Genomic DNA, 13,335 nt, shown 5'->3' on the forward strand with positions numbered 1-13,335 from the left:
CCCTAAATAATATAGTATCGGGGGGTTTGTGACCTCCCTGATAAAGATAGGGTCCCCTGGCAAACTGTGTTGCAAGAGATGAGAGACACAATGACATAGACACAGACACAATATTTAAGAAAGCGGGGAAGTCAGGGGTCCACCAGTGCTCCGGTGCCAAGGTGGCAGTACTGAAACCCAGCACTTTATTCTCTTTGCCATGTTGCAAAACACAATGATCTCATGTGAAAAAATCACGGGATACAGTGATCAAAGGTTTTGGGGCTCCCCCCAAAATCACAAGGTTTCCTAGCTTATTTCCTTCTTTTTTCTAGAAGTGAAAAACACATAATTCTTCAGTAGGTACAACCCTTTTGATCAAGGTAAACTGATTTTATCCCAAGCTCAAGCTGTGTACATGGATATCAATTTTTAACTTCAGTAGCTACGACCCATTTGATCAAGGAACAAAGAGGCTACATGCTTTCCACTGGGAGACTGGTTTTATATTAACTGAAGCATTGTTGAAAGAAAGGGAGAGAAGGAACTTGGCCCAGTGTTCAAACACTATGGAAACCTTGAGACCCTTCTCTCGGGCTGACATATTGCAATCTACCTCTACAGCCATGAGAAATTTTCATGTCAGGCCACCCACGGCTTTTCATGCATGAGAGCCCTTAGGCTCTGAGGTTGGAGCATCCTTTGCTGTACTCCCAGATCGCTGACACATGTCCCCCAACTAGGCAGTTAGCATCTGCACTTATTTCAGGCTTCTGCTCAGGCAATTCCTTCACCTCCTATCCTCTCATGACTCAGACATAGCATCCCTAAGTCCCAGTGGTCTTAATCCCATCATCATAGTTCATTTGTCTATTTATTCAGCAAATTTAATTCGCATTTCTGGCACCTGGATGGGTATGACTAGATGCATGGGCTTAGCTAGGACTTGTCAGCAGGAGAGGCTACAGGGGGCCTTTCCAGCATGGTGGCCTCAGGGTATTTAAAGTTCTTCTGTGGTGGCTCAGTGTTCCAGTGAACAAGGCAGAAGAAACTGCATGGTGTCTAGTATGATCTAGCCTTGAAGTCACATAGCATCCCTTCTGTTACTGTGTTGGAAACAGTCACAAGCCCACTCGGATCCAAGGGGAGGGGACGGATGTAGATTTCACCTTGTGATGAGAAGTAAAAAAATTTCCAGCCATGTTCTAAAACCAACAAAAACTAGTAAGAAGAATGATGTTATGAGGCGCAGAATATGATTATTATGACTGGCATCTCTGTACACAGTCTTGTTTGTTAGAAATTGATAAGTTTCGTCTATAAATTTCATTGAAATTCTTAGAATTTCAGCATCAGCAACAGTGAGTCATTTTATAAAAGTTAAGTGGCTGTCACATGCCTTTGTTCTTGAATTTTTAGGCTTTGGAAATCTCTTAATTATTGGTAGAAATTAGCAGTAGTTTGCATGAATTTTCTAATTTCAAGTTTAAGATCTTCTTCCCTATTTAAATGAAATTCTACTCTTAAGAAATCTGTTTGGGTTTGAGAAGAGCTGACATTTTCCTCCTATAGGTAAAAGTAAAATATTTATGAAAGATGAATCTGTTTTTAAATGAAATTACTGTTATTAACTGATTATATATTAGTAAAACAATGAAAATTTTAAGAGATATGAGCAGTGTCCATCTTTGAAAGGAGATATAAAGCCTTTAAGAAATATTCTATATGCTGTACTAAATATGTAACATTTTAATAATTGCTGTGGGAAATTCTGCCAAGCAAGATCAGCTATAAAGCATTCCTCCCACCTTTCTCTACCCCTCTCTCCAACCCACTCTCAATTTAACATTTAAAGCTTATGGTAATTGTAAATATGTTTTGTTGTTAAAATGTGTCTTTGTGTTCTAGTTTATGGCAAGGTTCAGAACCCTTTTCCTTTTAAAAATTATAGTTTAATGCTGTTGTAAAAACTTTGTACAATAGAGAGAAAACCTTTAAAGAAGTATCTTTCCATACTGAGACCTTTTCTAGTTCATCAGATAGTTTTGAAACCTTTAAGGGTCAGGGTAGACTAAGTCAAGATTTCACTTTTAAACTTATACTTTAACTTGGAGGAAGTTTGTATTTAGCACATTCTTACCAACATTCCTTTCTCATGTATAGTGTAAAAAAGCAGATATATATGTGCAGATATATTTGCAAATTAAGTATAAGGATCTAGTATTAAGAATATATAAAGAACTCTTACAAATAAAAAGACAAATAATCCATTCTTACATGGGCAAAGGATTTGAGTAGATATTTTTCCAAAGAAGATATTCAAATCAACGGTAAACATGTGACAGAGGCTCAACATCATTATTTCATTTTTATATTGGATTATTTGTCTTTTTACTAAATTGTAAGAATTCTGGATACTAGACTCCTATCAGATATATGATGTACAAATATTTTCTCCCATTCTATCCGTTGTCTTTTGCAACTTTAATTTTTATGAAGTCCAGTTTATCTATATTTGTCTGTTTGCTTTGTGGTTTTGGTGTCATATCAAAGAAACTATTGCCTAATCCGAGGGCACAAAGATTTACACGTATGTTTTCTTCCAAGACCTTACTAGTTTTAGTTTTTACATTTCAGTCTTTGGTCCATTTTGAATTAGTCATGATGGGAGAACACAGTGTGTATTTTTGAATCCTTTAAATTTTCTTGAGGCTTTTTTTTTATGGCCTAGCACATGTTTTATCTTGGAAAATGTTCAGTGTGTACTTGAGATGAATGTATATTCTGCTATTTCTGGATGGAGTGTTCTATATACATTTATTAGTTCTAGTTGGTTTATAGTATTGATGAAGTCTGTACTTCCTCTTCAGTGTCTACTTCTTTTATCCATTATTGAAAGTAAAGTATCAAAGTCTGTATCATTATTAAATTGTCTATTTCTCTCTTTATTAAGTCTGTTTTTTTTTTTTTTTTTGAGACAGAGTCTCACTTTGTTGCCCAGGCTAGAGTGAGTGCCTTGGCATCAGCCTAGCTCACAGCAACCTCAAACTCCTGGGCTCAAGCAATTCACCTGCCTCAGCCTCCCAAGTAGCTGGGACTATAGGCATGCGCCACCATGCCCGGCTAATTTTTTGTATATATTTTTAGTTGGCCAATTAATTTCTTTCTATTTTTGGTAGAGACGGGGTCTTGCTCAGGCTGATTTTGAACTCCTGACCTCGAGCAATCTGCCCACCTTGGCCTTCCAGAGTGCTAGGATTATAGGCGTGAGCCACCGCGCCTGGCCAATAAGTCATTTTTTACTTATGTATTTTGGGGCTCTGTTTGGTACATTTATTTTTATAATTATTACATCTAGATAAATCAAGCCTTTCTTTATATCATTATGAATGTACTTCTTTGTCACAGAAACAATTTTTGTCTTGAGTCTTATTTTGTCTGAAATTAGTATGCTCACCCAGCTCTCTTTTGGTTACTGTTTGCAAGGTATATGTTTTTCCATCTTTACTTTAGGTCTATTTATGTCTTTGAATCTGTAGGTTGTCTCTTGTAGACAGCATGTTGATTATGTTTTTTTTAAATTGATTCTGCCAATCACTGACTTTGATTAGAGTGTTTAATCCATGTAATTTAGAGTGTAATTACTGATTAGGTAGGCTTTGTATCTGCCATTTTGCAATTTGTTTCCATATGCCTTCCATTTCTTCCTCCTTTTGTGTAAAATAGATATATATATATATATTTTTTTTTTTGAGACAGAGTCTCGCTTTGTTGCCCAGGCTAGAGTGAGTGCCATGGTGTCAGCCTGGCTCACAGCAACCTCAAACTCCTGGGCTCAAGTGATCCTCCTACCTCAGCCTCCCGAGTAGCTGGGACTACAAGCATGCGCCACCATGCCCAGCTAAAATTTCTTTCTATTTATGGTAGAGATGGGGTCTCGCTCTTGCTCAGGCTGGTTTCGAACTCCTGACCTCGAGCAATCCACCCGTCTTGGCCTCCCAGAGTGCTAGGATTACAGGCGTGAGCCACCGCACCCGGCAAAAAATAGATATTTTTAATATGCCATTTTAATTCCCTTGTCATTTCTTCTAATTAAAACTGTTTTCTTAGTGGTTACCATGGAGGTTACAATTAACATCTTAGTTTATAACAGTCTAGTTCAAATGAATACCAACTTAATTTCACCAGTGAATTAATCAGGGTTCTCCAGAGAAACAGAACCAGTAGGAATTATTTTGAGGAATTGGCTCATGTGATTATAGAGGCTGAAAAGCCCCACAATCTGCTGCCTTGCAAGCTGGAGACCCAGGGAAGTCAGTCGTGTAATTCAGTCTACGTCTGAAGGTCCGAGAGCCAGGGGAGCCAGTGATGTAAATCCCTGTCTGAGGGCAGCAGAAAATGAGTAAAGATGTCTCAGCTCAAGCAGGTGAAAAAGGGACATGTTCCTTCTTCCTTCATGTTTTGTTCTATTTGAGTGCTCAGTGGATTGAATGATTCCCAGCCACACTGGGGGGGGGGGCAGTCTACTTTTATACTTTACTGAGTCCACTGATTTTCATGCTAATCTCATCTGAAGACACAGAGAAACAATGTTTAATCTGGGCACTCCATGGCCCACTCATGTTGACACATAAAATTACCTATTATTAATTCACAAAAACTTTGCATATATATCAATACATACTTTCATTCCCTCCCCTCCTGTGTGCTATTATTGTTATATAAATTACATCTTTATACATTATGTACTCATCAACACAATTATTATTGCTTTATGTATTTGTCTTGTAAAAGTTACAAATAAAAATAAATAAAATACTTTTATGCTTTCTTTTTATATTTACCTTTATCAGTGCTCTTTATTTCTTCATATGGATTCAAATTACTGTCTAGTGCTCTTTCACATCGGCTAAAGGACTTTTAGTTTTTTGTAGGTTAGGTCAGCTACCAACAAATCTCGTTTTTGTTTATGTAGGAATGTCTTAATTTCTTCTTTATTTTTGAAGGATAGTTCTAGTGGATGTAGACTTATTGGTTGGAAATCTCTCATATTCTCTCTTTTCTTTCTTTTTTTTTTTTTTTTAAGAACTTTGAGTATGTTATCTGCTGCCTTTCGGCCCCCATGCTTTCTGAAGAGAAATAAGCAGGATCTTGTTGAGGATCATTTCTATGTGATGAGTTGTTCCTCTCTGACTTTTTTCAAGATTCTTTATTTTTTTTGGCTTTCAGCAGATTGATTATGATGTGTGTAAGTATGGATCTCTTCTAGCTTTCCTACTTGGATTTTTTTTTATCTTCTTAGATATATAGATAAATGTTTTTCATCAAATCTGGGAAGTTTCTGGCCATTGTTTTTTCAAATATTCTTTCTGACCTTTTCTACTTTTGGGACTCCCATTATGCATATGTTGATACTTTTGATGATGTCCCAAAGGACCCTGAGGCCCTATACTTTTAATTTTTTTTCTACTCTTTGTTCTTCAGACTGGATAATGTCAGCCTATTTTCAAGTTTGCTGATTCTTTCTTCTTGTTCAAATCTGCTGTGAAACTTCTCTAGTGAATTCTTTATTATACTTCTTAATTCCAGAATTTCTATTTAGCTCTCTATTGTAACTTACATATCTTTATTGATATTTTCTTTTTTGGTTAAGGCATCGTTCTTATATTTTCCTTTAGTTCTTTAGATATGGTTTACTTTAGTTCTTTGAACATATGACTTTTATGGCAGCTAATGATTTGACAGAGAATTCCTTGAATGCCTGAAATCAGTAAATCACCTTTCCTAGGGATTCCATGTGCATAGTGGGGCATGCCATGCCTTAGAACAGGCACTTGACAGCTCTGCCTTAGCCTTCATTTCTTGCCTTCACAGAGCCTTGGTGTCAGCCAGAAAGTGACAGCTTAGTTCTTCTCAGGTCTTTCCTGTGCATGCACATAGCCCTGAAACCTCTATAGATGTTTCATTCCTTGGCTTTTCCTTTTAAACATTTTGGTTAGCCTTTTGTTTGTCCACCTCAGGCAACCACAATCATAAACATTACCTTGGGTTTTTGTGTTTTTTCCCCCAACAAGTTCCCCCAGTGAAAAGGCTGTTTGCACTTGGTAAGCTCTGCATTGGGTCAAGTAAAGGCAGCAATGCAAGTGGGGAACCAACAGACGGGTCAATGAATGACAGTTCTCTTGGGATGGGTCTTGGTGGCTCCCCAGTCTGCTCCTCCAGTGTCTGCCAGACTCTTGGTTTCCACTGTGATGTGGGCTATTGCTGTTCCAGTCTACTGTGGAGCTGGGGAGGTGGGGATAGGATTAGGGCAAGCACAAATGCTACAAAGCTGTCTGTTCTTCCTGAGAGTCCGCCATTTTTCTTGAGTAAATGCTCTCTAGACTGCTGCAATCCTTTGGCTAATTTCCAGATTCAGAAATAGTTGGTTCTGACAATTTCTTCCAGTATTCACATTGCTTTTATGGAAGAGAGGCTTTTCAGATATCCTTAATCCTCCAATTTTGCTGGCGTCGCTTGCGTTGGATTTTTGTATGTTTTACTCTATAACTATTTGTATTGTTTTTCCTGATTCTGGGGTGTTCACATTCTTTCAGTTTCATTAAGTGCTTGACATTATGTGGCACTTGGCATACATTGTTTTATTTTACTTCTACATTGCCACCACCACCACTACTAATACTGCTGATAATATAGTGTGTTCTGTTAACACCCTATGTTTCCTAATGTGAATTAGCTCTTACGCAATTGTTATCAGGGAATGATGTCACTATGGTATAAATCAAATTAGTTCTTATATATAAGAACTTATATTTTCCTTCATACGAAGAGCCAGAATAGTGGGAATAGAAGAAATAACCTTCAGCAGAAAAGGGGAAAAATCCCTCAGTTTGAGTCTTGACTGCTGCAAGAGCCCTTTGGTTTTATTTTAAGAAAATTAAAAAACACACCAGCATCGAGAGATTCCCTCCCTAGGGAGGTGCAGCCCTCAGCCTGTGGCAGGTTGCATTGCCTCAGCAACCCACTGCCTCAGAGCTCCGCTTCCACCTGCATGGTCTCAGCACGTTCCTACCCCAATCTAATTAAATGTTGCATGTGTTTCTGTTCTATTGCTTTAATTCATTTTTTATATCCTCTATACTGCTAGTCTCCTGCTACACTGAGTTACCTGCTTGAATAAAACAAGTTACCTCCCCCGATGCAATTGTATTATTATTAAATATATCATTTCCAAAGAAGCATAGGTTTTTGTGATTTTTGTTTGTTTTAGTGCTAACATTCTATGAGTGTTTCTAGGTGTGAGTTTTTAGGAAAAATTCAATTTATGTTTCATAAGGCCTAGAAAAAGACCTCCATATGAATAAATTTAGTATGATACAGTAGAAAGCAATAGGAGGCTTTGAAATCAGATGTGAGTGTGTTTGGATTTTGGCTCTGCAATTTAATAGCTACGTGACGTTGGCTTAGTTAAGTCTCAGGTTTCCTATTTGTTAAGTGGGGATAACAGAGTGGTTGTGAGGCTATCATGAAATTGTGTGTGTGTGTGTGTGTATGTGTATAAATAAAGGTCCTTACACAGGTGCTCCACAAATGTTGGATTTTTTCTTTTTCAGTTCCTAGTGTTTACAAACTTGAAGGATGATGGCTCTGAGCTGTCTGTGGTTGTGAGCTATTCTCTGTCCAAGCCTGCTCTGATCTACTCATTCCCTAATAGTATTTTTTAAAAATAGCTTTATTGAGATGTATTTCACATATCATAAAATTCACCTATTTAAAGTATACAATTCAGTGGTTTTTAGTGTGTTCACAGAATTGTGCAACCATCCTCACAACCTAATTTTTAGAACATTTTCAACACACCAGAAAGAAACCCCATACCTATTAGCAGCCGTTTCACATTCCCCAAGGCACAGGTTTTGAGTTTTCTATCCCAACCCTTTTTCCCTAAAGCCCTGTAATTTTTAGTGTGCAGCTTTTGTAGAATGCACATGTTATGTTAAGATAAATGCTTGTATTACATAACTAGGCTTTTGCCCCCATCACTGATAGTGTTCTTTCTGAGGTCACCATGACTTTCTAATTGCCAAATTAAACTAACACTTTTTGGTTCTTATTTGCTCCTTTTGTGACATTTGCACTAATGGCTGTTGTTTCTTCGTTGACACTCTTTTTTCCCTTGGTTAAAAGTCTTTCTCTCATAGCCTCTTTCTCTACTTGTTTGACCTCAGTCTACTCAACTGGTCCATCTTCTTTAAATGTGGGTGTTCCCAAAGGTTCTATCTATAGCCTTCCTCTTCTAGTGCAGGATGAGATCATTTTTCCATATTTTTACATGATACCATTTTAAATATCTTTGTTCAGTTCCTGTTAGCAATTTGCTGTCCCTTTGGGAATTAAATAAAGTATACCTATTTCTTTACCTCTAACAACTTTAGGTTTTCCTTTTTAAACTTATTTTTATAATAAGTGGTATTTGTGTGTCTTAATAACTATAAGTTATTACAGTTTGTGGGGTTTAGAGTTTTTAGCTAGGCTAATTGCCAGGTGATCATGTTGTGTTTATACTTCCTCTATTCCTGTTTCCTGATTCATTTTTTTCCATTGAACACTAGCTGTTCCCATGTGGATGTTTGTATGTGATATATATTTTGGAAATTAAAACTTTACCTATCTTTTCAGTCACAATTTTTTATGGGCCACTTTTTGCCTCAACTTTTTTTTTTTAATAAATTATTTCAAAAAACATATTTCTAATGAAATCTGCTTACTTGACAAAAGTAATATTTGTCATGATCTATTTTTCAAAAATATTTGTCAGGCCCTTGCAAGAACGTCTCCTGGATTGCTGCACAACACAAAAAGGAAAATATTTTGTTTCCCATTTCTAACAGGGTGTAGAGAAAACAGGAAATGAGAGAAAGGTGAATAAAGAAATTTTATAGTGATCCTTTTCAAGAACTTGAAATCCAGGATTTAAAGTAAATCTTTTTTATTAGGGAAATTTATTACTTTTGTAGTTAAGGGATGGCTTTTAGTTTTAATTGAATTTAATTCTGTACTTTATTTTATCATAAATTTTGGATTTTTAAAGATAATGAAGGTCTGCAACCCTGGGCATAAGGTCTATGATCACTCATCCCACCCAACATTACTATCGCTACTTTACCCTAACAATAAAAGTAGATGGGGTCTCAGAATTGTGGTAGGCCTTAAATCAGGGATCCTCAAACTTTTTAAACGGGGCCAGGTCACTGTCCCTCAGACCGTTGGAGTGCCATTGGAGAGTGTGGGTGCACATTCCACACATGCGCACTGTGGGCCCAAGACGAGTCGGCTGCTAAGCAGGACAGGCAGTGGCAGCAAAAACACCCGGCGGGCCACAGTTTGAGGACCCCTGCCTTAGGTTTATGTGTCCGACTTTCCTCACTAATCTTTTCCTTCTCCCACTCTTCATACTGAGTATTTTTAGTCACTTTGTCTAATCAAGGTGTCCAATGGAAAGGAATTGGCACCTTGACAACATTTCTATACTTGTTGTATAAAGCCTTTATTTAAATGTTTAATTGGTTATGAGTTTAAACAAACATTCTTTTCTTTTTGTTTGCATAGACAAGTACAAATAAGCAAGTTAACCGTGCTCATTTCTTGGTGCTTATGTATGCTTTCCAAGTACTTGGAGTATATTCTTCAGGTTGTATGGCATATCTGTAATTCCACTGTTGTAACTCTAACTTCACAAACTAGGAGGTATATTTTTCTCTCCTTTCACGTCTGTCATGTCGAAGTAAATTATTTTGGCCCTTGCTGTGCCTTCCTGCAAGTTGTAAAGCTTCAAATGTATTACCACCCACTAATCAACGAGTGTGTACTGTGGCCATGAAGAGTGTGGAAGCGTAGTGGCACACTCTCAAGTCAGAACACAGTCACTCATCCAGGGAGAGGACTGCTGATTTCCATTGCTGTCGTTAAGCGGTTTAACCTGTAAAAAGGGGCTATGAAATCAGAATTTCAGAGTAATTATCTCAGCACAGAGACAGCTGTTGAGGTATTTTCTGGTCACTAGTGTATACCTGAATATACTTTTTACTGAAGTATTCTTTGAGATATATTCCAAGGCATTGTTCATGCGGATGCCTTTTGTTTTTAGTTTATCTGCCATGTGGAGTGGTAAGAACTTAATTTGAGTGGAGGTTAGGATCCCAACTATGTACTGCTTGTGGGCACTTCTAGGTTCTTTTTGCCCAGAAGCCATTACCATTATTTTGTTGTGGTGCAAGATGTTAACCTCCCCCCCCCCCAGCCCCTTTTTTTCTTTTCAAATCATCTGTAAACCAGCTGATATTCTCTTTCTAGATGTCCTGGAGCTTCTCATCGGAGGGTTGCCCTGGAGAGAAGGAAAACTAGTAAAACTCAGACAGAGATTGAGAATGAAAATGGACCCACTATACTGGATCCTCCCGGTACTTTGTCAACAGAAACAGACTGTGCGGGCACAGGCACAGTGCCTCCCGAGCGCCACTTGACATCAGCCTCTCTTCCCTCATGGACTGAGGAGCCTGGCCTTGACAACCCTGCCTTCGAGGAGAATGCTGGAGCCGACAGTAAGTGCAGTGAAACTTCTTATATAGTTCCTCTGTTTCCTTCCTTCCCACTACTCTCCCAGCATGCACTTTTTTCCTCTTTAAAAAAAATTTCAGTGACATATAATTTATATACCCCATCATTCACCCTTTTCCATGTACAATGCTAATAGTTTGCATTTTAGAAACAAAACTGAAACTTACCCTGGAGAGAGCAGTCCTTCCCCATCCCTTTTCTGTTGCAGTCTGTGAGCTCAACTAGTCATTCACATGGTTCTTATTGTCTGTGCATGTTCAGAAACTTGTTTGCTTCATGACATAAGAAATCAACATCAAGAACAACAAGAACAAAAATAATAGCTCAAATTAAGTGTAATAATAACTCTGTGTCAGGCACTGTATTAAACACTTTACCTGTATTACTAATTAGATTCTTCGTAACAGCATTATGAAAGAGATATGTATTTTTAACAAGAAAACTGAGACTTGAGAGGTCAAGCTTGAGACTTAATTGGTCAAGCTTATGTAGCCAGTAAATGGCTGGTTATATATTTGACTCCAAGACCTTTCTTCTAACCATGTCATACCTCTGGTACCAGCCACTGCTATAACTGTACAACCCACTGGGAAATGAACAGGAGGCCTGTAGTCATGGATCTTGGGCATATGTTGGTAGCTGACCCTTCATATTTACTTTTTAAAATGTTTTTTTCCCCAAACTACTACAAATGCAAATTTTCATTCCCACAGCTATAAGCCTTTTTCATTTCCTAAGGCTCCATTCAAGACCTACCTCTTCTTAGAAGCTTGATACTTTCTCAACACCTGTGGTGTTTACATGCCACAGAGCTAGTGTTTCCTTTATACTGCCTTGCATTATTTACACTGTTTCATGATCCAGACTTTCATCAGTTGGGACTAGATAACTTTCTTTTAATATTTCTTAATCATATCGCTATGTCATCTCTAGCTATCTGATATGTAGTAGGCTATTATTTACTAATCACTTTTGGAAGAAGGAATTTTTAGATAATCTTAACGTATAGATTTTTTTGTCATTGCTTAGTATTTGTATTACTTAGTTATTATCTGTTAAGATGATGTATTTACCTAAAGATAATCAGAATATATAAATCGATGTTTTTCTTTTTATCTATTTTTCTCTCTCTCATTTTTAACTTGACAGCTACACAACAACCACTTAGTTTACCAGAAGGAGAAATCACCACTATTGAAATTCATCGGTCCAATCCTTACATTCAGTTAGGAATCAGCATTGTGGGTGGCAATGAGACGCCACTGATTAACATTGTTATCCAGGAAGTCTATCGGGATGGGGTCATCGCCAGAGATGGGAGGCTCCTCGCTGGAGACCAGATTCTTCAGGTATCAGTTTTAATGATTTTGTTAGCTTATACCTTTTTGTTCTTATTCATACATTTAGAACTTAGAAAATTGTGCTATTATGGAACCTGAATTATATGTAGGTTAGTTTTGCTGTTTTTATATACAAAACAGATGAGAATATATCTGTAGTTTGTCCTATTTTTCCCATATACATGGAATATATTCTCTCTACCTAAATTTTCAATCCTACATGTGGCTTGGCACATGATACTCAGGCTCCCTGGACTAGCTAGACTCTTCCTGGCTTGGAGCCCTGGCCATTCCAGGGCTGCTTTTATCCATGCTGAAATTCTCTTATCCCATTGGCTTTGTTTCATGGCCCGTTTTCCCATCCATTACCTTCATTGTCTGGTTTATCCTTCTCTACACTGATTACTAAAACCTAGAAAAGAACCATGCAGCACTAGTTATTTATCATTTATGCCACAGAATTTAAGGCAGAGTTCAGAAATGTTACAGTCATCTCTTATTGACTCCCTAACGCACTGTCCTCAGCAAACATTTTAACTCTGTGTCTTCAGTAAAACCTGATGCTGTTCCTTGCTGTCTTCCCTTTCAAATGATCTTGAAGAAGAAATAGATATTCTCAAAAGAGAACTAGCGTGGGACAAGATATTGTATTAGAGGGCATGTTGAGGCACTGAGGGCAGGGGGACAGTAAGAATTTTGTGTAAGAACGGAGTTTATGTGACATTTGAATCATACAAGGGTGATAATAATTGAAGTTTTAAAAAATGGATAACTTTTAGAAGGAGAGAGAAGTATTCGTGAATAGGAACAAATGTCTTCTAGGAACCCAGAAACAAAGACTATTTCCTTTTTGGATTCGTTCAGTCTTTTACCATGATCTGTTGATATCCACCCCTTACTTCCATTTTCCCTGCCACCTCTTGAGTATAGGCCTTAACTACTTTTATCTAATTTAGCAGAATACCCCATCAAATATCCTTGCCTCCAGCTCTCCTCCCTTAAATCTGATATAATCACTAAGAGGTTAACATATCTGTCACCTCACTTTCCTTGAAAAGATTGGACTAGATGGTTGAGCCCAGACTAATTAATCCAGTAGACAGGGCCCTTTGTGGTCTCTTATACAACCTGTCTTCTTAACTCTTTCTTTTATTTCAAATGAATCAGTTTGTTCATTTATTATGATGTTCTATGTACTGTACTAGTTGCTTGGGTTACATTTAAGAGCAAAATACTGTCCTGTCCTCATGGAATGTACAATCTAGTAGAAGAGCCAGACATAGCAATCTTCTTGCTTCCCTGAAAATAACTATTTCTACATTCTAACCTGTTCTTATCTTGTGTTTCACCTTTTATCCTTAAAGCTTTGTTCAACCATTCTCACCCATACTGATCCCTC

General features: G+C 37.6%; 1 protein-coding gene across 2 annotated transcripts in view; it reads left to right on the top strand.

Moving 5' to 3' along the window:
* Nucleotides 1-13,335, top strand: part of LNX2 (ligand of numb-protein X 2) — a 70,973-nt gene that overhangs the window by 35,366 nt on the left and 22,272 nt on the right. For both annotated transcript variants that reach the window (XM_012744045.3, XM_012744048.3), the window contains exons 3-4: nt 10,333-10,580; nt 11,746-11,945. In XM_012744045.3, the coding sequence (XP_012599499.2) occupies nt 10,333-10,580; nt 11,746-11,945 (448 nt within the window). The remainder of the gene's footprint in view (nt 1-10,332; nt 10,581-11,745; nt 11,946-13,335) is intronic.

This window comes from Microcebus murinus, chromosome 13 (genome assembly GCF_040939455.1).
Source record: "Microcebus murinus isolate Inina chromosome 13, M.murinus_Inina_mat1.0, whole genome shotgun sequence".
In the NCBI taxonomy this organism is placed as follows: Eukaryota; Metazoa; Chordata; class Mammalia; order Primates; family Cheirogaleidae; genus Microcebus; species Microcebus murinus.